Source organism: Dryobates pubescens, chromosome 31 (assembly GCF_014839835.1).
Source record: "Dryobates pubescens isolate bDryPub1 chromosome 31, bDryPub1.pri, whole genome shotgun sequence".
Lineage (NCBI taxonomy): Eukaryota > Metazoa > Chordata > Aves > Piciformes > Picidae > Dryobates > Dryobates pubescens.
In genome coordinates, this window is record NC_071642.1 from 196999 (window position 1) to 220151 (window position 23153).

Below are 23153 nucleotides of genomic sequence, written 5' to 3' on the forward strand. Positions count from 1 at the left end.
GAAACCTCTTTGGCTGGAGAAGCCCTTTTAAGTCCAGCCATTAACCCAAGACCACTGCTAGACTATGTCCCCCAGCACCACACCTACCCAGCTTTGAAACCCCTCGAGGAACGGGGACTCCACCACTACCCTTGGGCAGCCTGGGCCAGGGCTTGACAACCCTTCCAGGGAAGAAATTATTCCTCATGTCCAACCCACACCTCCTCTGGTGCAACTTGAGGCTGTTCCCTCTCATCCTGTCACTTGCTACTTGGGAGGAAGAGACCCAGACCCACCTCACTCCAACCTCCTTTCAGGTAGTTGCAGAGAACAGAAGGCCTAAGCATATTGCTTAGATTAACAGAGCCAAGTTTATCTGATAAAATGTCTATCCCTTTTTCTTCTGAACAGTACTGAGGAGCAGCTGGGCTCTTTCTGTACACATGCCCCACTGCACTCACATCCCATCATGGAAACAGACCAGAAACCAACTTGAAGACTCTTATAAACCTGTTCACATTTGATTAACTAACTCAAAGCTTCTGTGTGATTTACCCAAGCACTTATTTTTCCCCCCCTGAATTATTACTCAAATTCCTCTTTTCTTACCTCAATGATAACACTACTGCGAACATAATCCACTCCCACTGGGGTCCTTCTGTCCATGTCGTTGTCCTCCAGGTGTTTGACATTCTTCAGGGTCTGCATCCCCTCCTGGCAGCAGCTGGTTCCACCATAAGCAAAAGCTTTTGCTAAGGAGCAGAAAGGAAAAGAAGCAGAGGCTTTGAGATGGAAGATCTTCAAGTGAAGATCTAAACTGGACAACTACTAACAACAGTGGTTTGCAACTGCAGCTCTCTCTCGTTACCTTTGCTCTGCATTTGAATGGTCACATCTAAACCTGGGCAGTATTTGGACCATCAGTGGGCAACAGTGAAACTCTTTCCTAGTTTTCAGTGTTGCACAAATTTTCCTGTGGTTATTTGCTTGAAAGAGGAACAGAATTTGTAATTTTCTTGTTGAAAAATCCTCTCTGATCTCAGGGAGATGTAACAGACCCACACGTTAGACACCACACAGCAGGAGAACTGGTGACTAAAGACCCTCCTGCAGCTTGTTGACAGAGACTCCTTAGTGCAGTACACTGCAGAGGCAGTTTCTAAGAAACAAATGAAGTGGAAAATCTAAGCTAGCAGAAAAGGGAATAAAGGATTCCATTCTGGAGTACTAGGGACGTGGGAATTTCCTTCTAAAAGAGGAATCAGAAGAAACACTTGCACAAGGCCAACAGGCAGCCAGCTGGTTTTATTTCTATACTACCAGTGATGTTGCTCAGTCCAAGCTCACTGAAGGACAGAACGACAGAGGTGGGTTTAGCTTCCCCAGGGGCCACGCACTTCTTTCTGGTCAGATGATGCTTCCCAGGGTGCCCCACGAACTTTATGCCTTTTGGAACAGAAATCTTCACATGGACCTGTAAAAACGGTCACAAATTAAAGCTGCAAACCCAATCAAAATACACAAAAAATCTGAAACCCACATGGTGCTGCAGAGCATCCTGGCATGCAGGGACCCTTCCTTCTGCAGACCCAGCAACCTGCCCACCTAGCAGCCTGGCCTGCAGCCAGAGCCGGCTCAAAATGCTACCAGCGCAGGCAGGCAGTGTCTCTGATAAGCAAACACCTAGGGACAGGATTTCTTGGGAAAAACACCACATGAAGGAAATTCTTCTCTGTGGTTCAGCACAAGCTTCCTAATCATCTTCCCTCCATTCTTTAGTGTTTGCACTTCTGAGGTGTCACAAGACACTTCAGACTCCTACAAGTGTCCCAAGCCAGATGCAAACAAAGCAATGAGATTTATTCATGTTGAAAAGCAGAATTTTTATCTTGCTCAAAGGATTCAAGCTGAGCTTATCACTACTTTAGCCCTATCCTTTATCCACTCTAACTTGTAGATGGCACAGGGAAGCCCAATGATAACACAGCACCCGGTAACTTAGTGACAGGACTAGAGAGGGCTGTTACCTCCACACAGACAGCTAAGTAATTGTAGACAGTCAGTGGGATTTTGGTCTGCTCTCCCCGGATGACATGGTATGGCAAGGTAAAATCAATGAAGAAAGGTTTAAATGTCTTCAGTTCTGTTTGCCTGGCAATGCCCAACCCCTTCTCTTCAGACAGCCCCACAGCTTCAGTAATCCAGGTAGTGATGGAGTCTGGCACCTCCACACGCAGCTGTGCTTCTCCTGATACATTACTGCCAAACAGAAGAGGGAATAATTTGGAGTGATCAGATTAATGAAATACTTTGGAATGGAACTAAAGCACATGGAGCCAAACACTTTGAGGAATTCTCTCCACATCCAAACTTACAGGAGAGCAGCTGTGTCTGCTCTGAACAGCAGCTGAGAAACATCTCAGTGTTTACCAGCAGGCTCTTTGAGATCTAGGCACGTTTCTAAGGAGCAGAACAGCAAGTGGCTGCTTAAGCAAAACAAAGTCTAATGTACAAATTCTTACTGGATTAAAAGCTTTACAGGCATTTGCAGTCACTGTAGAGTCACTTTGCTTAGGGGCAAATGTCTGCACCAAGTATGAAAAGAAAGAAGGAAAAGAAAGAAAAGCAAGAGGGAGGAAGAAGGGGGGAAAGCCAGAAGGAGAGGGGAAAAGGCAGCAAAGATCTTTGACAGAGGTCCTGGCAAGAACTGTTCAGCAATAATTTATCTCACGCAGCAGGAACTTTTGCTGGAACCCACTGTCCTGTATACATTGACACCTGGAAGACTCTGCTTCAACATAAGAGCAAAGGAGATGTTTTCCAGACAAGTTCAGCACTGCTGGTCCTGAGGAGCATGTTTTGATACAGAAGCACTTTGGTTGGCTGGTTCTTGGAACGCCTGGCTCATAAAATTTCCAAACCCATAATTTTATTTCAGTAAGGAAGGAAGGAATAAGGAAACTAATTATTAAAAATCAAATTTCTGTTCTGAGTATTTCTCTTTCCTGTGCATACCACAACAGGGTAGCATAAACCTGCTATCCTTCTTCTGTGCTTTATAATAACAGAAATTCCATTTTCTTCTGTAGACTTTGCTATTTCCCTCCTGCAAAGCAGCTTTGGCCTTGCCTGAACAGAAAACATTTTCTCTAAAGCAAGAACAAAAGCTATTTCATGGCTCAGCTGGCAGGATGATTGGTGGAGTTATGAGTACACCCTAAGGTTGTTTTCTCTCAAGTTCTTATTTATTCCCCAGAGCTTGATCCACACTCTGCTGGCCCTGCATGTCTGAGGGCAGTGTGCATTTTAGCTGGCATAGAAAAGGAGAAAGCAAGGTGCTCCGGACAAGCTCTCTGAGCTTACAGGAGGAGACACTGCCTTACACCCCTGCCTGCCACCAGGACTAAGGGCAGGGCTGGGTTTTCACTGCTTTTCAGCTGAGGGTTATTCCCACACAGCCAGCAATGAAGCAGCTCTGCTTTTATCCTCTAGATCAGCTGCACCATTTAATGAGCCTAAACTCTTGTAACTGGAATGAGGCAGCCTACCAGGTACTGCTCTGTGCATTTATATTGCAGAAGGAAAGGGATTCAAACAAGTGGTCTGATAAAAAACTAGAGCCCCCCGGGCCTTTGAATGGACTTGTGAAGCTGGGTCAGTTTGCAAGCCAATGTCTGTGGCCTCCCAGCTCACACCAGAGAGTGGAGACCCTGGGAACTGCACTTGGTTTGACAGCGCCAAGTTTTTTAACCTGCTCCGAAGCCCACCAGCTCCTTAGCTTTGAAGCTGTCACCACAGCTGGAGTTGAGTAGCTGGTACCTGCAGCCCCGAGCAGCAGCAGAGGTGTCCCAGCTCCAGAGCTGGAAGCATCCCCACCTCTTTAAGCAGCCAGTTTGTTGCAGCTGATGTTCTCTGTGCTGGAGCTCAGCCCAAAGCAGCATTAACGATTTTCACACATGAGGGCACTTACTCTGCTGGGCAGGGGCCAAAGCACACAGCCCGACCCTCAGACCTTCCAGCCAGGCTGCAGGACCTTTCAAGAACTGGGTTGGGAAGTCGACATTGGGCTTTTGTCTGTCTCTTTTTCTTTTTTTAATGTATCTTCTAATTGTAAATGGTAGAAGGAAAAAAGAAATTCTTCTAGTTCAAGAGAGTGGAAATGCAGGAAGGCTCAGCCCAGTTGTTTCTAATGAGATGAAGTGGAGAAAATGCGATCTGCAGCTTTTTTATTCCACACTCTCCCACTTATAATTAACTGCCCCAGCTTGCTGAGGCCCAAACAGGCACTTCTGGAATTCTTTGTGTATTCCTACAAAGCATATTTCATGCTCAATTGAACAGATTTGAATACTCTTGCTGCAAGTTCCTGTCAAATTTAATTTATCATCGTTTATTGAGCATGAACTTTACTTGCAAACCTGAAGAAGCCTTTAAATAATTGTTTCAAATTGCCCTGGATGTGCTGTTTCTGGAGACATTAGTTACGTGGTTATCCATTTTTTAGTTCCAGCTGTATGCAGTGGAAGCCAGGATTTATTAGGCAGCAAATGAAGGCTTGGAGGAAACACTTTTGTGTTGGATGAAAGAGCATGGTGAGGCTACAGCAGCATTTACAGGAGCAGCTCCTCTGCCTCCATGTCCTCACACGTTACTCTGGGACTGTTTTCCCACTCAAGCACACACAACAATTGATGCTAGGACAGGGCTGGAAAGGCAGAAGAGCAGCACCACTGCCTGAAGTTGGCACTCCTGAATTACCCTGGCATCCAAACGCAAATCCAGACCAAACTCATTCCCTCCTGCAAAGGGAAACCACCACTCCTGATGGCCTTGGCTGGTCTTGGCTCTTGGCTGGGAACTCATCAACATTTCCCATTCCTCTTCACTCTCCAGTGGTACACTGAATTCTGGTTCACATGAAGATTTTAGGACAGAGCTGGACTTGCAGCATCACTTTATACCTTGCAGCCCCTTCCTGCTGCAAGAGCAGCCTAGCTTGCACTGATCGTGAGGCAAGCTTATGCCACAGGCAGCTCCTCACAGCAAGCACACACTGCAAACCTGTGTCCCAGCTTGCTTGTCACTAAGTTGTTGATGTGCCCTATCCATAAGCGAGTGAAACCTGGAAATGTGTTGGACCAAACCACCTCTCCTTTTTTCCCCCAACAATGCTCCTTTGCTGGTGACACTGTGGTGAGCTGCACAGGGGTGTGAGGGAGTGAGGGCACTGCAAGACCAGGTGAAAATGCTCCAGAGAAAGGTTACTGAGGAGAGCAGCAACAAAGAAAAGCAAAACCAACAAAGACTGTCACAACATGCCAGGGTAACATCAGTGGGTGTAAAAGAGCATTGTAGGCAATGAGGATATAACCCTCTGGATATACCTGACATTGAGGCAGTGCCAAATCCATGTTTCAGGGAAGAAGGTTCGTTTCCTCTTCTCTGCTCTGCTTGAACAAGAAAGAAATCCTTGGATCAATTCTTTCAATGAGGCAGTGTCAGCAGTAACTGAGACATCAGTGTTACCATCTGTGTGCTGATCACACCACCAACTACAACTCAAGCTAGTGCAGAAGCATTAAAAATTGTCCATAAACCAAATGATCATGAACCAAATGAAGTGTGTGCACCTCACACACACTGGAGACAAACAAGGACTTTAGAGTGTCAGACAATGTTAAAAAGACAGAGTAAATAATATCACCTCAAATACCATGGAGCTTGGAAGAGCCAAATGCTTTCCCCAAGCGAAAGCAAAAGGGAGAATATAGAGCATGGAGGTCATGATGTGGCCTCACAGTTACCACGACCACTGCTTGATGTTCCCCTCCTGCTTTTTCTCTTGGAATTACTTTGATCTCTCATAATTTAGGCCTAGCTTGCAAATATTGAGAAAGAGCAACTAATGAACAGAAAACCAAGAGATGCAAAGAGTTTCAACTGAAGCTTTTGAAGAATATTATTTTTCATTTTGCCAGAATTAATTTAAATCAAACAAAATAGATGTCATCAATTTTGGGCCAACCATCAGCTGGGGTCGTGCAGCCTGGAGAACAGAAGGCTCCAAAGAGACCTTAAAGCAGCCTTCCAGTACCTGAAGGGGCTCTAGGAGAGCTGGGGAAGGACTTCGCACAGAGCCCTGCAGTGCCAGGACAAGGGGTGATGGCTTCAGACTGGAAGACGCTGGACTGAGGTGAGACATAAAGAGGTAATTCTTCCCCGAGAGGGTGCTGAGGAACCAGAACAGACTGCCCAGAGATGTTGTGGAGGCCCCAAGCTTGGAGGTGTTCATGGCCAGGTTGGACAAGGCCTTGAGCATGGCAGGGGGTTGGAACTGGATGAGCTTTAAGGTCCTTTCCAACCCAAACCATTCTATGATGTGATTCTATCACATCCTTCAAGAGCACATAGAAGTTTCCCCACCATTGCCTTGTCTAAACCAAGCAATTTCCTTCAGGCATGGAAGTGGGAAACAACAAGACAAAAAATAGACAAGAAATAGCTCAGAGTATCCTGGACCAGATGCACTGCCACAGAAATGTTACCTTGGTGCTATTTTAGAGTGCATTGTAGCCACCAGTGTGCCAGTATGTGGCTGGAAAGCTGGCACAGCCTCATCTGTGTACATGCCCCCATTCTGCCTGTGGTTCAGGCTGACCAGATCAGTCATCACAACCAGACCGGTTTCCTAGAGAACGAAAATGAAGACCACAAAACAGAAACCAGCAAGAGAAAAAAAAGAAAGAATTATACATGTACCCATAACAAACTTCTCTGAATAGAATCTCCCAACCCCATCCCAACATTCACAGGGTAAATATTCCAGCATTTACAGGTTAAATTTCATTGGACCTTGAGGATCTTCCTGAGCTTTATACAAAAGTGACTGGTGATGTGAGAAAGTGTTGGCACCTGGTGGGCAGAGCTTGAGCAAGCTCATTTGCTTGCAAAGTCTCTGTGAAGCAGGGCCCAGCATCACTGGGTGTCTCCAGCCAGAAGGCAGCTACAGATGAAACATCATTACACATTTCTCCCCAAAATATTACATTACAGCTTTTTACCCTTCCTCAAAGTTTCCAGTGTCTCCTGCTGCAGTGAGAAGGCAGCTCCCATGCCAGGCATCACCAGCTCTGCACTGCCAGGAATGCCAAGCAAAACGGAAACTGTCCACACAGCTTCCCAGTAAAAACCACAGGATTCCTAAGAAAGGGACTGGCCAGCTCTGTCCCCTAAATGCCTTCATTCATAGGAGACAACAGCTCCCCAGCACAAAAGGCAGCAGGAGCCTGGTTCTCTTTCCACACCCACCCAGCCCACTGTCCCAGCCCATCTTTGCAGGACAGGGAGTCTGTGCCCTCAGCCTAACCCCTGGAGGAACATCTCTGGGCTGAAAAACCCAAAAGCCTGTGGAGCTGGATGTTATCCTGCAAGCAGCAAAGCACAAAAGACACTGCACAGAGAAGTGAGGCTGAGTCTCCCTACTGTGAAGGCGAAGCGAGCATCCTTGGTGATGTCCCAGTGCCAGGGGAAGACAGAGGACCTGCGGCGCCGCGAGGACATGCCCGGCCACCAGAAGTGCCCTTCCTCCTTCGGGGCTCCCAAGGCATCAGACACATCATACTCTGCAAGCTCCTGAAAAACCTGTAGGGAAAGGGAGGTGCCTGCTCTCCTGAGCTGTACAGGCTGTCTCCTGAAGGTGAGGTGCAGACAGCACTGTCAAGAAAAGGCATCGGGGCCCTGAGCCTCCCTCACCTGCCTGGCTGTCAGCTGGAAGCCTGTCTTGAGCAGGTGCACACTCTTGTCCACAGTGGCTACACAGACACAGCTGGACTTTGCAGCTCTGACCCTGATGTCCACAACATCACCTGGTCTGGTCTCATTTGCAGAGAGGGCTACTGTGACCTAGGAGTGTCACATGAGATCCCATCACCCCAATCAACAGACAAGGCTAGGGAGCAACAGGCTGTCAGCCCTTCCTCTGGAGCCGCAGTTCCCATACCTGATTTTCAAAGGAGGACTCCACGGTGAACTGCAGGCTGTCTGTGACCCCTTCCCCATTCTCCCTGATGTAATAGACCAGAAGACGACCCAGGGGAGCCATGCTGTGAGCCACCAAGAAATGGAGAAACGTCCTGCAGACCTCAAGCTCTGCTGCAGGGGCATTGGTAGGTGCTAAAAAGGACATTGTTAAAAGGAAAGGTTTCTGTATCAAGAGCACTCTCTTCCTGCCCCATCCAAACACTGCAAGTAACAGAACTCTCCATCCAGGGCTTGCATCTGTCCCTTGTTCCCACTGCAAAATTATTCTATGCCCTCTAAAAAGCATCAAAAAGAGGACACTGGTTTGTGTAAAGGTTGTTTTTCCCTGAACAGAGGGAGCAGTCTGCATTTCTGATGCTAGCTACCTGTTCCTGGGAGGTGTGTGATATCAGAGCTCTTCTCAAAGGGCATAGTGCCCCTCTTGCTCCTCTGCTGGATGACATCTCTGGGCTGCAGTCCTGAGAGGACAATGTTGCCTCGTGATGCCACCTCAAAATGCAGAGTGAAGTTGCAAGGACACGTGGACTTCACTGCAATCCAAGCTTCCTCGCCTACCTGCACCCAGAGAGAGAAAAGAAAGATCTGGTCTGTCACAAGGCATAGCTTTTATTGACAAAGCACAGAACTGTTTGGATCTCAGTCTGAAGTCCCCCAAAGTGCAGGCACTGAGCAGTGTGCTTCACTTCTGCTGCTTTCACAGCCAGGAGCAGCCTGTGTGCAGCTCTGCACTGCTTGCACATCTGACCCCAGAATGGGCCAGGGGGCTCCATGCATTAATGAAACAATAAAGGAATCTCTGGAATCCTGAAAGTTAAGGTTTTGGCACAGAGCAGCTGTCAGAATTGGTTGGATTTTAGACACCCCTTCATCAGTCCAGCTCAGAGCAGGAAGAGCTGGGGTGGGGATAGGAAGAGATGTGTGTTTGATAGCCTGCAGTGGGACTGAGACTGTACTTGGGGATTTGTTTGATAGCCTCTGCAGCTGAACTGAGATTACACTTGGTGATTACTTGCATATGGCAAAGACCAATCCAAACACAACCAACGTGGCATGAAATTACTGGGGATAGATCTGAGGGAAAATTTCAAATTGGACAAGTCTCAGTATCAGTTTGCAGCTCTGGCACTCAAGGAGCTGTCAAGCACACAAAGAAATGACAAGAGAGCTTCTTTTGTCTGGGTAAACCCAGCTGATGTTTACAGCAGGCTTCAGAGCAACACAGAGACCACCTGCACTTTTCATGCCCTGAAATTCCACACCCAGAGGCACTCACTGAATACCCTGGAGACAAGATCTCCCAGGTACCACCAGTCCCAGCAGCACAGACACCAGGACAGTCACAGGCCAGGGCTGGGTCATGTCTGGCTCAGCAATAAGCCTTCTGTGGAGCCAGTTTTCCTCATTCCTAGGATATGAGGAGCAACTCATGTCAAGTAGATTCCCTCAGCAAGTCCTGACTCTCTTGACATTCAAAGCACAGCAGAGCCCAGGCAAGGCTGTTAAGGCTGAACAGCAAAGTTAGAGCCCAATGAAATCCTTTGAAAAACCGCCTTCTTCAGCACTGCCACAGCATTAGCATGCCAGAAGGCACAGATGGTACAAACCAAAGGGGCACAGACTAAAACACAATGAGATGCTAATGGTTAAACACAAGGAGAATGCCACAGAGGCCAAGAAGTGCCCCATGACATTACATACTTCAAGTATTAAGAATTCCCCAGTGCAAATGATGAAGCAATTCATTAAAAAAATGAATGTAGCTAATTGGAACACCCAGTAAGAGTTGGCAACGCAGGGAAACAGTTCCCACATCAGCTGCTCATCCAACTCCTTGCTTTCCCACAGAAGAATTAGTTCTAATCAGGTTATAACAAGAACAATGTGTTCAGATTAGCAGTGTATAATCCCCTTTCCATACCTCAGGAAACTTGTAAAAGATTAATTAGCCATTAAACTTCCATGAAATGTAATGATAAAAGGAAAAAAAAAAAGAAAAAGCTCTTATCTTGGATACAAAGAGTCTGAAACCCACCTGGTGGTAAGAGATATCTAAGTGTCTCTATGCAGAGCAAAATGCAGACCCTGGGAGCATCTGCTTGGGGAGAGAACAAACCCTAAACAAGGACATGAGAAGCTGTGCAAAGCGTCAAGGGTACCTGTCTTAGAACCCTGTGAAGCCCACACTGACCAATTATTTGGTGGCTGAAGTGCAGCTACTTCAACTTCTGTGCAGAAACAATCACAGTCCAGGATCCCAGAAACAGAGGCTAGAAAGATTCAGTCAGAACAAAGGACTCTGAGCCAAGAAATGCAGCAGCTGCCACAGTGGACTGTGAAGCCAGCATACCTGGAAAGGTTTATCTGGTGCCTGGAGCTGGATGTGACACTTGCTGGGTGAGTACCAGCTGCTGATGGACAGGTAGCTTGGCAGATACTGATCTCCAGATGGTTTCCCATCGATTGCCATCACTTTGGTCTGGATAAAAGTCACACCTGAGTGTTAGGCAGGCACAGACAGCCCCACTCGTGCTCCCACCCTGCACCCACAGCTCCTGCCTCACACACCCCAGCTGCTCATCTCTTGTCATCTTCACACAGCAACAGCACCCTCCAGATATCAGACACTAGTGTTAAGCTGTATTTGGACAGGCACTTTGTCATGATGGTCAGCATCAGTCCCACTGCCAGTGAGAACAAAGCCACTGTCTGCTGCATTCAGCTCAGGAAACTGCAGCGGAAAGGCAGCGGTTCTGTCCGCAGCACTGGTGGATGCAGTGCAGGTTTGACAGGATTAGTTACATTAAAGCCCACTAATCCTCTCAAGAGCTTTCACCCACCTCCAGCCAGACATATTGGGCAGCTGTAGGGATGGAGGGGATTTCAAACTCCACCAGGCCATCTCTTGACACCAGTTCACTTGTGTAAACGTTGTCCTTGGGTGTGAGCTCAGCTTTAATTCGGACAGTGACTCCATCAGCTGGACTCCCATCAGGGTAAGTGACTTCCACCTGCAGAATGTTTTAGATATAGAACAAGTTACACATTGCAGACAATTCCAGCCAACAACAGAAGCAGCAGGTGGGAGAACTACACCAAGACAGGGTGCAATGCTGGGATCAAGTCGGTGTCATAGAACCATAGAACAGTTTGGGTTGGAAGGGACCTTTAAGATCATTTAGTTCAACCCCCCTCGGCAGGGACACCTCCTACCAGCCCAGGTTACTCAAGGCCACATCCAACCTGGCCTCCAGGCTTGGAGCCTCCGCAACCTCTCTGGGCAGCCTGTTCCAGTGCCTCAGCACCCTCCAGGGGAAAAATGTTTCTTGGTATAATCTTCTATGAGCCACATGGCAGTGTCTCTCCTGATCATTTTACCTTTCCTTTGTAAGGCAGTCCAGGTTTGAATTGTTTTCTGGTATCCTTGGAATACTTGATGTCAATGAGCTGTTTCTGAACAGGTGTTGAGTCATCAAATGTGAGCTGCTTGCTCCCATCAGAGCTGATGACTGTGGCCCAGATGCTGACAGTGCCTCGGAAGTGCTCTGGGACGTCAGCTGGCATCATGTCTTTGACACAGACATCGAATGCAGCAGAGCCATCGATCTACAGAGGGGTGGGAAATGGAAACAGAAGTTTGTGTGCACAATCCAAAAGCATCTAGAAGCCAAATCTGAAGTGCAGATACTTGACTTGGCAGCTGTGTTTTGGGAGGATGTGGAGAGGAGAGAACTAAGTGTGGAGAAGGAAGGAGGCAAGAGAACACCTTTCATCTTTCTCCCCTACCCAGACTCTGGACTAGTTCTGTCCCAGTCTCCTATTCTCATGTTCTCCCTCAGCCTACAATGCTCTAAACCCAGATTAATGCTCTGGCTAGGAATTCTTATCCTCCAAATCACAAACATACTCCATGTTTTTACATTTTATTTTCATTATGTTGGGCCAAATTGTCACAGTTATTAACTTATTTTCTGCTCTCCCATCAGCAAGATAAAAAACAGCTGTGGTATTAGCATCCAAAGGTACAGATCAGGCACTTTATGGCAGCTGCCTCAGAGGTCTCCCTCACCTGTGTGGTCTTGAGGACAGGGTGTCCCACTTCATGCCTGTAGTACCCTACACCATTGATAGTCATATTGACTATTAACTTCCCTGTCACTGGTTTTCCAAACGTGTATCTGAAAAGGAAAGAAGATCACTCATAGCTTCCAGCTGGTTTTGGTGTTCCCCAGTCTATCAAGGTAGGTACTGTGGGACAACAACATCACAGCTCTCCCAGCTTGTGAATGTGCTTCATGAAGGCTCTTACATAGGAAAGCTCCTGATGATGAGCAGAAATCCTATGAAAATGCTGCAGCAGAGGAGATCCAAGCTCCAGGGACTGCATTCTCCTGGTCCTGTACTACAATCCCTAGCAATGAAACTGGATTTGGGACAGGTTCCTACCTGGCATAGACAGTTCCTTTTTCACACAGTGAAAGGTCACGGATGTAGCGAGGGGGGTCAATCATCAACTCAAACTTGGGTAATACTGCAATGAAAAGAAATACAACAGAATCTTCTCAAGGTGATATATGGTCCAGACTATGAAGCACAGCAGCTCTGAGAGGGTCTCAGCTTGTCATCAGCTAAGGCCAGGGGAGCCAATGTTGGACAGGACAGCACTCAGCAGAGTGAATAAGTAAAAGGAGCAAACCAAGACCCTCTTGGAGAGATGGCCTTAGCAAAACACCCTGAGATGTTGACTTCTTTTCAGAGGGATCTGTGACCCAGGGTTTGAGCCCATGCTCAGACACACAGTTGGAAGGACAACTTGCTACTGACTGCCACACCATGCTGGCAGCAGAGTTGAGCTGCCAGTGTCCATAAGCACTTCACAGAATCACAGACTGTGTGCTGGGGGTGGCAGCAGCCATCTTCCATTAGGGGCACTTTGAGACCAAAGAGGAGGGCAGCAAAAAACTAATTCCAAGTTCCAAAGGGGTCTTCCAGTCAAAACCATTTCACAATGTCTTGTTCTGCCAGGTGGGTACCAGGCTGAGCTGATGTGGGCACCACTCACCGTATTTCTGAACATCAAAGGATTTGTTGTAGGTGTGCCCCTGCATTTCAGCAAAGATGAGCCACTGCCCAAACACTGGCTGGTCAGACAAAGGAAAAGTCATATTTACAATACCTGAAACAGGAAACAACAGGCTGTGAACTCAGTGTCACCCCAAGCCCTTGGCAAGACTTACTGAACACAGCTCAGGAGCAAAGGCAATGAGAAAAAAAAATAAATCTGAAACTTACCACAACAAATTGGCTTCAAATTGTTCCACTCTATCATACGAGAGCCCCGAGGATCCTGCAGGGTGGTGTGGGAATGACAAACATCACAGTCACCACGAGTGTCACTGCTGTGCTGAACTCAGCTTGCAATCAAGAATTTCAGTCTGCAGCAGACACGTCACTAGCAGCTCAGACCTGGCTAACACCTGCCCAGAACACTCTGCAGAGGCTTCACCAGGGAATTTGCTTTCTAAACTTCAGCACCCACTCAAGGACACTGCTTCTATAACCAGTGCACACCAGTGAGCACTGCCAACAGCAGATCTTCCACCTATCTTAGGCAACTGCTTTGGATGAGATGAGCTGGCCCCTGCAGACTCTTTCTACCCACGAAGGAGCTGTACAACTAGCAAGACAATTTGTAGATGACAGAGTCAGATGAAATCAATCCTGCTTTAATGTGTGACTGAATGCAAACAGAAGAGGATGGATTCTGCTTGCTGACAGCTAAAGAAAACACATGGTTTAAAAAGTAAAAAAAAACCCAAACCAACCAACGCCTCCTAGCCACAGAAGAATACACAGAATAAACCAGGTTGGAAGAGACCTTCGAGATCATCGCGTCCAACCCATCCACCAATCCAACACCACCTAAACAACTAACTCAGGAGTACCCTGTCCTTGCCATGAATTTCCACTGTCCACTACTATAATGTCTGGGTGCAGATGAGAGGGGCCCTGCTCTACCAGTCCTACCATGTGAAGGACAGAATTGTGTCTGCATTGTGTCTGAGTGGGACCACATAGCTATGAGCCCCAGTGAGTCCAGCCGGTCCTTCTCAGGCTGGAAAACTGACATAGAAAACAAGTATCTCTGTTGATAATAATCACAGAATCACCAAGGTTGGAAGAGACCTCAAAGATCTTCGAGTCCAACCTGTCACCACAGACCTCATGACTAAACCATGGCACCAAGTGCCACGTCCAGTCCCCTCTTGAACACCTTCAGGGATGGTGACTCCACCACCTCCCTGGGCAGCCCATTCCAATGGTGAACGACTCTCTCAGTGAAGAACTTTCTCCTCACCTCCAGCCTAAACTTCCCCTGGCGCATGACAAAGCAAGACAAAGATCAGCAAGACACAGGGCCAGAGCTGACTGCCTGGGTCACAGCTGGGAGTGGCTTGCCCAAGGCTACAAGAACCTTGCAGCTCTGCAGGGTGTGTGCTGGAGGCTTGGCAGATACTCACCACCACATAGGCTTCAATCTGAAAGGGAAAAATAAAAGGCAAGCTTTGACACAAAGTTATTTGCTTCTTGTGACAAGTCATACAGGTAAGGCATGGTGCACAAAGTGACAAAGCTTTGACCACAAGCCTGAGAACCACATTTCATTCACACATCTAACTGGTGCAGATATGAGCATGACCTAAAGAGAGTGTAAGTCTCTGAAACACTCTAACTGCTTTGGCACAGTCATAAGGTATTTGCTAGAGCTGCAGAAGTGTTTAGTCTCCTTCAGCAGTAAGGTGACCAAATGCAAAAGGCCTCAGTTGTGGATAACAAGAAGCAAACAGGAGACACGTCTGAAGAGGTTACAAAATCCAGTGGTGTTCCTGCACAAACACACAGCAGAATAAAATGCAGGCTCCCAAGTATTCCATCAGATTTTACAGGGAGAAAGAAAGCAGTTTTCTTTACCCTGTCATTGACTGGTCTCAAGTCAGAAGCCACCATAAAGAGGTTTATCAACACTAAAAAAGGAAAAGAGAACATTTTTTTGCCACCTCAGCTGAACAGAATATCTCAACTCAGAACCCCCCCAACCCTTCGCACTACCCCCTCCCCTCCCCCCCAAAAAAGGCAGCCTTAGCATGTGGAAAGTTCAGAGGTCACTTTACCTTTCTGCTTGGGTTTGTAGATGGGTTTGTCAGTCTGGATGAACACTGATGACCCTTTACTGTCAATGGTTACTGTAGTATAGTTGTGGAAAATGTACCCTTCCTCTGCTAGGTGTCGGTTGCCCCAGACTTTGAGATGTGCCTGGCCACGGAGCCCTGGAGGCACCTAGAAAACAGACCGTGAGGTGAAAAAGACATGGAAAAGCCTTTGAGCTTGCTGGGGAGTAGAACTGACAGTGAAGTGAGCAAAGAGCTGCCACCTGCTGAATTTCAGTGTAACTCTGTGTTAGCAATAAAAAGAAAATGATGAACATACTACAGCCTTTGCAGTGTCTGAACTTCAAAGAAGGCAAAGTGGTGCTAAAAACACAGCAGGAAATTCTCCTCTACCCTTTCTTTATCACTCAAGCAATGTGATATTTGATCTACATGTGCAGCTTCCACTGAAGAAGGCTACACAGGGAAATCAGCGTCACTACGGAAGATACAACCCTGCTGATAGACAGGATAAAACCAAAACACAGAAATCCCCAAACGAAAGTATTCCTGTGTGCACATTTTCGACCAGTTGCTCAGAGAAAGAGAAGACTTTAGAAACAGTGTCAAAAATTACCAAACAAAAAATCTGATACTAGAGAAATCTGCTAATGGGAGGCCCTCATCTGAGCATGAAGCTCACCTGGATGCCTCTGTAAGCTTCACTTTATGGACTGTGCTGATGGCAAAATACTGCCAATGCCAAAGGCTAAAATGCAGCTCAAACTGGTGAGAGCCCACAGCTTTTGAGGGGCAGCAGAGACACAATGGACTTGTGTGGTCTGCCCCAGTGCTCCACATCACTCAGTTCCCAGCACGTGCTGCCATCCCTGTGCACTAATCACAAGAGACGGTGAGCAGTGAGCCACAGATGCAGCCATTGTTTTGCTTCGGTGGTGTAAGGGCCTGGCAGATGAGCTATGATGGATTAAGCTTTGCTCTTCTCACTCTCCACTCTTCTGAAGTCTGCTTCCTCCTTAGTGCGTGCACCAGGACGTGACCTGTGCTTATGCCACATCTGTTCAGAGAGCAAGGCCTGATGTGGTTGAAGACAAGTCCCATCTTCAGACAGCTGACACTCACCTTCAGTTTAATTGTCCCTTTATCTACAATGAGAGAGAGAGAGAGAGAAAGAGTTATTCTTCTCCAGCTGAGGTACCAATGTTTCAGACTCTGCAGCTGAGTGCAAGGAGACCTTGTGCCTCATGCAATACCCCTTCCTTGTGATTTCACCTGAAATCATTGTCCTACATCATGCAAAACAATCTGCAGTGTGAGTAAGTCGCACCTAGAAGAGCTCTCCAAAATAAACCAGGTTCACATTTATTTACAGTTTTGGCCCAAGGTACTCTGCAAAGTGCCCTGTGGTTAGAGAGCACCATCAAGGCTGAGGTCTCTGCACAGGGCATCATCTGGCTGTAAAGAGGACCTGGCCTCTTTGAGGACTCGAATAATTCTCAAACACTCAAAGAAGATATTTTCATGGCTGGACACAGCCACACCTAAGATCTCTCTTTGCCATGTGTTGTCCACATGTGTAAGCATCGCTCCTTTTGAACCATTCAGCAATTGCCAGCCAGTTTCAAAGATGACAAGGGGAGAATAAAACCAGAGTCAATCTGTTGTAGGAAAGGAAGTAGCCTTTGTACAACTCCCAGGTTTGACACACAGAAGGGTTAAGGAACCTGGCTGCCTGAAGCTTGCCTAGATGACAGCTTACACCACTACTGGCAGCCCTAGAACAGTGCCACTGAACTCCATTTTCACCAATGTGAATTCATTGAGGATTAAGCTGGACATAATCAAAACGCTTTTTGTCTTTACACACAGCACAGAGAGTAGTCTGTCTGGGATTTTAAAGACTTCAGCTGCACAAATACCAGCACCTCTCACAGCACCGCTTAGTCCGGAGACAGGAGACTGCATTTCCAGTGCTCATTTTAATATAAGGGCAGAAAGTGACGAGGTGGTTGTAAATTTTATATTTGTCTTTAAAGTCAGCTTAATCTTATTCCTTACACAGCTCTCCAGGGTCAAGCATTCAGGTTTCAAAAGGAAAAATTTTCACTATAAAATCCTTGAGCATCAGTTATCTAGGGCATGTATGTCTTGGTGTTTCAAAAGCTAAGTGCCCAGGATGTTTGAGGTCACACACATCAGAACCACATTACCACCATCAACTGAGAACATTTAGCAGTAGTCAGTGAATTAAATAGTTTGGCTGCAGTTCTGTTATCACCTACAGCATTTCTCAAAGAGACACTGACAAGCTCTGATGGCAGCTCAACTCTTACAAACTAGGTCTGGAGTTCAGAATGAGAGGAAATTACCCAGAACTGTTCCGTGGCCTTGTGACACTGTTTCTCCTTTGACCACCAACTGAATCTGCACCATTGTCTCCTTGGCAGAGTTAAAGATGGTGACACTTATTGCTTCTTCCACACCAGATCGGAAAACAGAAGGTGCTGCAATCAGATAGCCCCTGAGGAGCAAAGTTGGAACCAGATGGTTAAGAACAGCAACAAAAATCTGATCTTCACTTGTAAGCCACTTTACATATAACAAAAGAACAGACTGCTCTGTAACATCCCTGTGGGGTCACATTTGTAACCACCAGCAGTGTGAGCCTGCATCTAATGTGCATTACAGAACACAGAATGCACACAGAAACAGAGCCCAAGTGTCTTACAAACCCCTAGTATTTAAATAAAGACAGCAGTGTGGATGTTTATTGCATACCTAACACATTTATTTTTGTATTATATATAAATAAACTAAATACAGAACCAGCTAATCATTAAAAATGCTGAAGTTCAGGAAAGAATAAGGAGGTACCTGACCCTCCAGTTGAATTTTGGAGGTCATGCTTCGGTTTGAAACCGTTTAGATACTTCTAATATTTTTTCCCCTCGGTGATTTTTCATGGCTCCATTTTCACAGATCAACTTGATGCAAAAAAAAAAAAAAGAAGTAACTCTCAGTGCTGGCAGTTGGCATTTTCTAAATGGCAGACTCACATCCATGTACCACATCGAAACTTCCAACAGATACAGAAGCAACCCAGAAACTCTAATTGCAAGGCTGAGCTCCAATGCTCAGCTCTGACACCACATGGCTTTGGTTTTTCTCTTTTATTTTTTTTCCCAGAAAATATCCTGCACGTTTAAAAACCTTGGGGAAAAAGGAATTGTTTTAGCAGACAGGCACAGTTTGAAAGCCATCCTAGACGCCCTCCCATATACACCACAATCCTTGTGTTTCTGCACGGAATCTGCACCATTTCTGCGCTGAATGGCATCGTGCCATGAACTTGTCAGCTAAAAGCATTACAGACTCTCAGCTCTTTGATGCATTGGGCTGGAAGCAACATATTCATGTGCTCTTCATGACACACCTTGCTGGATTTTTTTGTACCCAACAGGATTTTTTAGAACAAGGCAATTCATCGGTTTCTCAGCCCATGCCTTTCTACAGTTCCATGAGCCAGATTGCTTTAGTTCACGATTAATTGTCACTCTGAGATGAGGATGACAGTGTTTTACAATCCCCAAGTCACCTTTCATCAAATTCCAACCCCACGTTTCTCTCTCAGCAAGCCTCATTGCCATGGAGATCCCATTACCCCCACAGGAAGATCAGATCTCTGTGGCATCTGAGTTAAATTGCATGGGGTGCTTGCAGATTCAAAACCTTAGGGTTGCCGGGTTTCAAAATTCATCAGAACAACAATAAATAACAATAAAAAGTTACTACTTAGCCTGAAAATTCTTGCTAAGAAAGACATAGACGATCTAGTTGCAGAGGGACAGCACCATCTGCATCCAGTATGAAATGATTAGATTCGAACTGTCATATCAGCACAGTACCCCAGGGCCATATGTGAAGCACATGGACGCACATTACTCTCATCTGCTGTGATTCTGAAGCATCATCCCCTCGATACAGCTATTTACTACTAGTAGTAAATATTTACGTTGGCAATTAAACAGTTAACTTGACAGTGACTGGACGGATCTTTGACGCACATTTTACTAACAGCTCTGTCAGGTTACGCCAAAACCTGACAGGATCTAAAACATTTTCTAGTAAGCAAGTGAAAATAAGTTCTCCGTGGCACTCAGTTAATGTCGCTACTGACGGCTGTAATGAGCCTGGGATAAAGAACAAAGCAAAACTTAACCAAAGTTCACATAAAAGCACTGCAACGAGCTGCGGATTCAGTTTCTAAAAGCCAGAGAACTTTCCCCGCAGCGAAACGTTTCTCCCTGGATGATCTTCCCCACAAGAATGCTTCACATGCTCTCTGAGAGCAGCCAGCGTTGCCTTCAAGCATCCGGGCGCAAGAGCAGCCCCTGTGCAACACCCCGGATTCCTTAAATAATTGTTCGCAGATTAAAGCCCTGCAGCCGCTGCCTGGAGGAGCCAGGCGTAGGTATTTTTAAGGAGGCTTTCTTCTTCTTCTTTATTTTTCCTTTTGTTGTGTTTTTCCCCCCCGTGCTATGCACTTTTGCACCGGCGAGCGCAAACGCGCTGCTGCGCGTGGACCCGCCGCCGCTCGCCCCCGGCCCTCGAGGGGACTCTTCCCAAGCTTTGTTTGGCGGCTGGCGGCGAGCTGCCGGTTGGACCGGGTGATCTTGGAGGTCTTTTCCAAGCCTCGTGATTCTACGGCACAGCCTCCTCCGGAACCCCGAGCAGAGCGGTTGGTCCGTACCCCCGCCACCCTTCACGGGGAGGTTCCCCTCCCGGCGCAGGGTGCGCGACCCTCCCGGTACTTACTGCCGGTCGCGGGGCTGGGCTGCGCTTAGGCTGCAGAGGGTCAGCAGGACCCCCCAGGCGCAGCCGGGCTCCTTGCGGGACATGGTGCTGAGAGCCCCAGGCCACGGTGCTCTCCTCGGGCAGGAGCAGCCTTTTGTTCCCGGCGAGCGCAGCCCGAGGCTCCCCCACCGCCCCGCCGCCGGGCTCGGCTACCCGGTGCCTCTGGACGCCGCCGCCGCCCCCGCCGCGTCCCCGCCCCCGGGCCGCCCCCTCCTGGCCCCGATGCCCGCTCGCCCCGGCCCCGGCTCTTTGTTTGTGGCTCCCCGCCCGCTCCCGACAGCGTGCACCGGGGGAGGGGGCCGGGGCCGGGGCCGGGCCCCGGGCCCTGCCTGCCCCCGCCCGGTCCCAGGTGCGCTGCCCGCCCGGCGCAAGTTCCCGGCGGGATCCCAGCTTCATCCTCCGACATTCGCTGTCCTCTGCAGCCTAGACAGCCGAGCCTGGCCGGCCCGGCTGCCATGGCAGCGGCTCCCCTCCTGCCCGGCCCAGCCAGCGCCGGACACCACCTGCCCGCGCTCTAACTCCTTTCCTTTAGATATTAGTAAGCAAACACTAGTGTAACAGCACAAAATGTGGGGTTTGTTTGACAGATACCTCTCTTTTGTTTTCAACACTGCACATCGTTTGCTTCAAAGGGGTGGGGGAAATGCTTTATTCTGCAGAGTAGTGATGAGAACGTAGAAGCAGTCAGGACGCAGACTGGGTCTAATCAGAACCAATAGAGATCTATTCACTACAGCCAGTCCCTCGCCCTACTGACACCAGTAGGGCCACACCAGTGCCCCACACACTTTCGGCGTGGACAAGTGACTGAGATTCCTAAAATGCCAGGAGGAGTAAATTCCATTTTCTGTAAATGCAAGAAGGATCTGAGGGCAGCACGGGTGGGAGGGTGAAGGTGGCCAAGGACCTGCTTGATGAATCAGTTTTATACATGAGCAGCTCTTCCAGAACTTCCTTTATACTCCTAAGCAGTACCAGATGTGGCTCACAGGCTGCTGCTGGAATTCCAACACCTGTTGCATCACACCGAATAGGATTCATTTTGGCAGGCACAGAAAATTCCATTTCAGTAACTAAATAGTTTGAATTGATATCCAAAGCCTTTTTCTTTTGAGACCAGGGTTGCACATACTTTCATAATTAGCAGATGGGTTGTGGTCTTTGGAGACTGTGGTTGCCTGGTATTTCTGGTAGTCAGTAAATATCAAAAGGAAAATCTTCCATGAGGAAGGAATCTTTCCTTTGAAACTAGTTAATGATTCCAGAGGTGCCTTCCAACGCCACCATGCTGGGATTCTGGGATGTCGTGAGCACTGCTACTCTCAGCTGTGCTTCCTTTTGCTTTTTCCACCCCTCAGTTGCAAAATTCAGCTCAATGAGACTACTCACAAAGATCAAGTGGTAGGAGCATAGCCTTTGCTATTTAGCCTCTTCACTGACTCAGAATGGGTGTTTATCACTGCCTTGCCTCAGAGGCAGCAGCCCTGAAGGCACAGGAGGCACCCTAACTTAGGTAAAGATTCTGAGAGCACATCGATCGATCAGTGATCAGCTGTGCGCCTAAGGAACCAGCCTGTGAATGACTTCGCTTTGCGTCAAGTCCTGCACTCACTAGGTTTCAGCAGGTGTGTGGACGTTCCTGTCATTCGTTACACACCTCCAGACGAGAATAAGGTCTTAGTTAATTTTTACAGCGCTGTATTCATGGTAAGCCCCCCACACTATTTAACTCCTTGTTTAGTTCTCCCTTTGTGTTTCTGTGACAGCCTCCTGCTAGCCAAACACAGATAGCTCATGCAGGAGCTGATAACTGCAGCACAAGGGTCCTATTGGCTTTGTCATACTCCTGCCACCTTTCAGCAATGGAGACAATGTCTTTTTACTGCAATTTAGCAGTCCAGATACAGAGTGGTAGAATCAAGCCTGATCCTGCCTCTGTGAACTCAAGCATCTCTAGAACAAAATTACGAGGCAAGAACAATTAAAAAGCACATTCAAAACGAGGCTCTAATCTCATTAGCATATATCAACAGAGAATATAATCATTAAATGGTTCTGTCAAATGTCATAGAATCACCAAATCATAAATCCTGGAAAAGACCTCCAAGGTTGAGCTCAGCTGTTGAAAACGCAGCACAGCCTCAGCACAGCCACCATGAAACCATTTCCCAAAGCACCACATCTACCTGGCTTTTAACATCCAGGGATGGGGACTTCGCCACTCCCCTGGGCAGCCCATTCCAGGGCTTAACAACTCTTTCAGTGAAGAAAGTAGCAAGAAGCTCGGCAGGTCTTGCACAGCCATTATCGCAGAAACACCTTGAGAGAGAGGTGTCTGAGCCCCCTCTACAAGGCTCATCCTCCGCCCTGGTGCTTGTGTTGCAGACCACACACAAACGCAGAGGAGGAGACAACCTAAAATCATTTCTGTGAGTTGAACAGGAGTGCTCACATAGTCACTGGAAATCCTCTTAATTGGTGAGGCCCAGTGGTGCATTTCAGAGCTGTTAGATCTTCTGCTCTGGAACTCTTTGCATGTCCTGGCAGTCACAGCCCAGTCATGGTTTGTTTATCGTATTCCCTGCGAGCTTCCGGATCCCAGCAGTGGCACTGACTCGGAGGCAGGGAGGGCTGCAGTAATCCAATAAGTTCTCATTAGGTTAAAATGCAGAAACATCTGCTGGGCTCATGAGCTGCTTGCTTGCTATTAACAAGCAAAGAATCCGCTCGATTTGAACCTAGACTGAGCAATGTTTTAGGGCTGGGGGGTGGTGAGGAAGAGAGAAACTGACCTCCAACATCTCCTGGGCAGCAGCTCCACTACAGTGCACCGCAGGCTCCTCAGGTTGACTTCTGGTGACCCTATCTCAAGGATCACAAGAATTGCAGAAAAAAAATGCTTTCCCTCAGTGCTCCTGAACTAGTGGTCAAAATAGTGAAGTGAGAGCAGTGAAACTGAGGAGAGCATGGTGAAAGAAATACCAGAATCCAAGCAAGGCAACCTCTGCAGTGCAAACCTGGCTTAAAATTACCAATTGCTTCTCAGAGAATTAAAGAGATTTTTGCAGAGGATGATGCTTTCATTTCTATTTTCCCATCCAGGGTCTCAAACCT

The 23153-nt window shown here is 47.5% G+C and overlaps 1 protein-coding gene across 1 annotated transcript in view; it reads right to left on the reverse strand.

Annotated features, from left to right (window-relative positions):
• The window catches only part of CPAMD8 (C3 and PZP like alpha-2-macroglobulin domain containing 8), a 43635-nt gene extending 23470 nt beyond the window's left edge, over positions 1-20165 (reverse strand). The window contains exons 1-22 of the mRNA XM_054175424.1: positions 20001-20165; positions 17555-17706; positions 16308-16330; positions 15189-15354; positions 14989-15041; positions 14538-14555; positions 13309-13363; positions 13079-13192; positions 12463-12547; positions 12086-12194; positions 11395-11622; positions 10857-11027; positions 10367-10495; positions 8385-8574; positions 7979-8151; positions 7732-7881; positions 7462-7620; positions 6525-6667; positions 5364-5426; positions 2007-2238; positions 1300-1453; positions 589-731 (exon numbers count right to left, since the gene is read on the reverse strand). Of these exons, the coding sequence (XP_054031399.1) occupies positions 589-731; positions 1300-1453; positions 2007-2238; positions 5364-5426; positions 6525-6667; positions 7462-7620; positions 7732-7881; positions 7979-8151; positions 8385-8574; positions 10367-10495; positions 10857-11027; positions 11395-11622; positions 12086-12194; positions 12463-12547; positions 13079-13192; positions 13309-13363; positions 14538-14555; positions 14989-15041; positions 15189-15354; positions 16308-16330; positions 17555-17706; positions 20001-20083 (2793 nt within the window). The 5' untranslated portion in view covers positions 20084-20165. The remainder of the gene's footprint in view (positions 1-588; positions 732-1299; positions 1454-2006; positions 2239-5363; positions 5427-6524; positions 6668-7461; positions 7621-7731; positions 7882-7978; positions 8152-8384; positions 8575-10366; positions 10496-10856; positions 11028-11394; positions 11623-12085; positions 12195-12462; positions 12548-13078; positions 13193-13308; positions 13364-14537; positions 14556-14988; positions 15042-15188; positions 15355-16307; positions 16331-17554; positions 17707-20000) is intronic.
• Positions 20166-23153: the final 2988 nt, after the last annotated feature.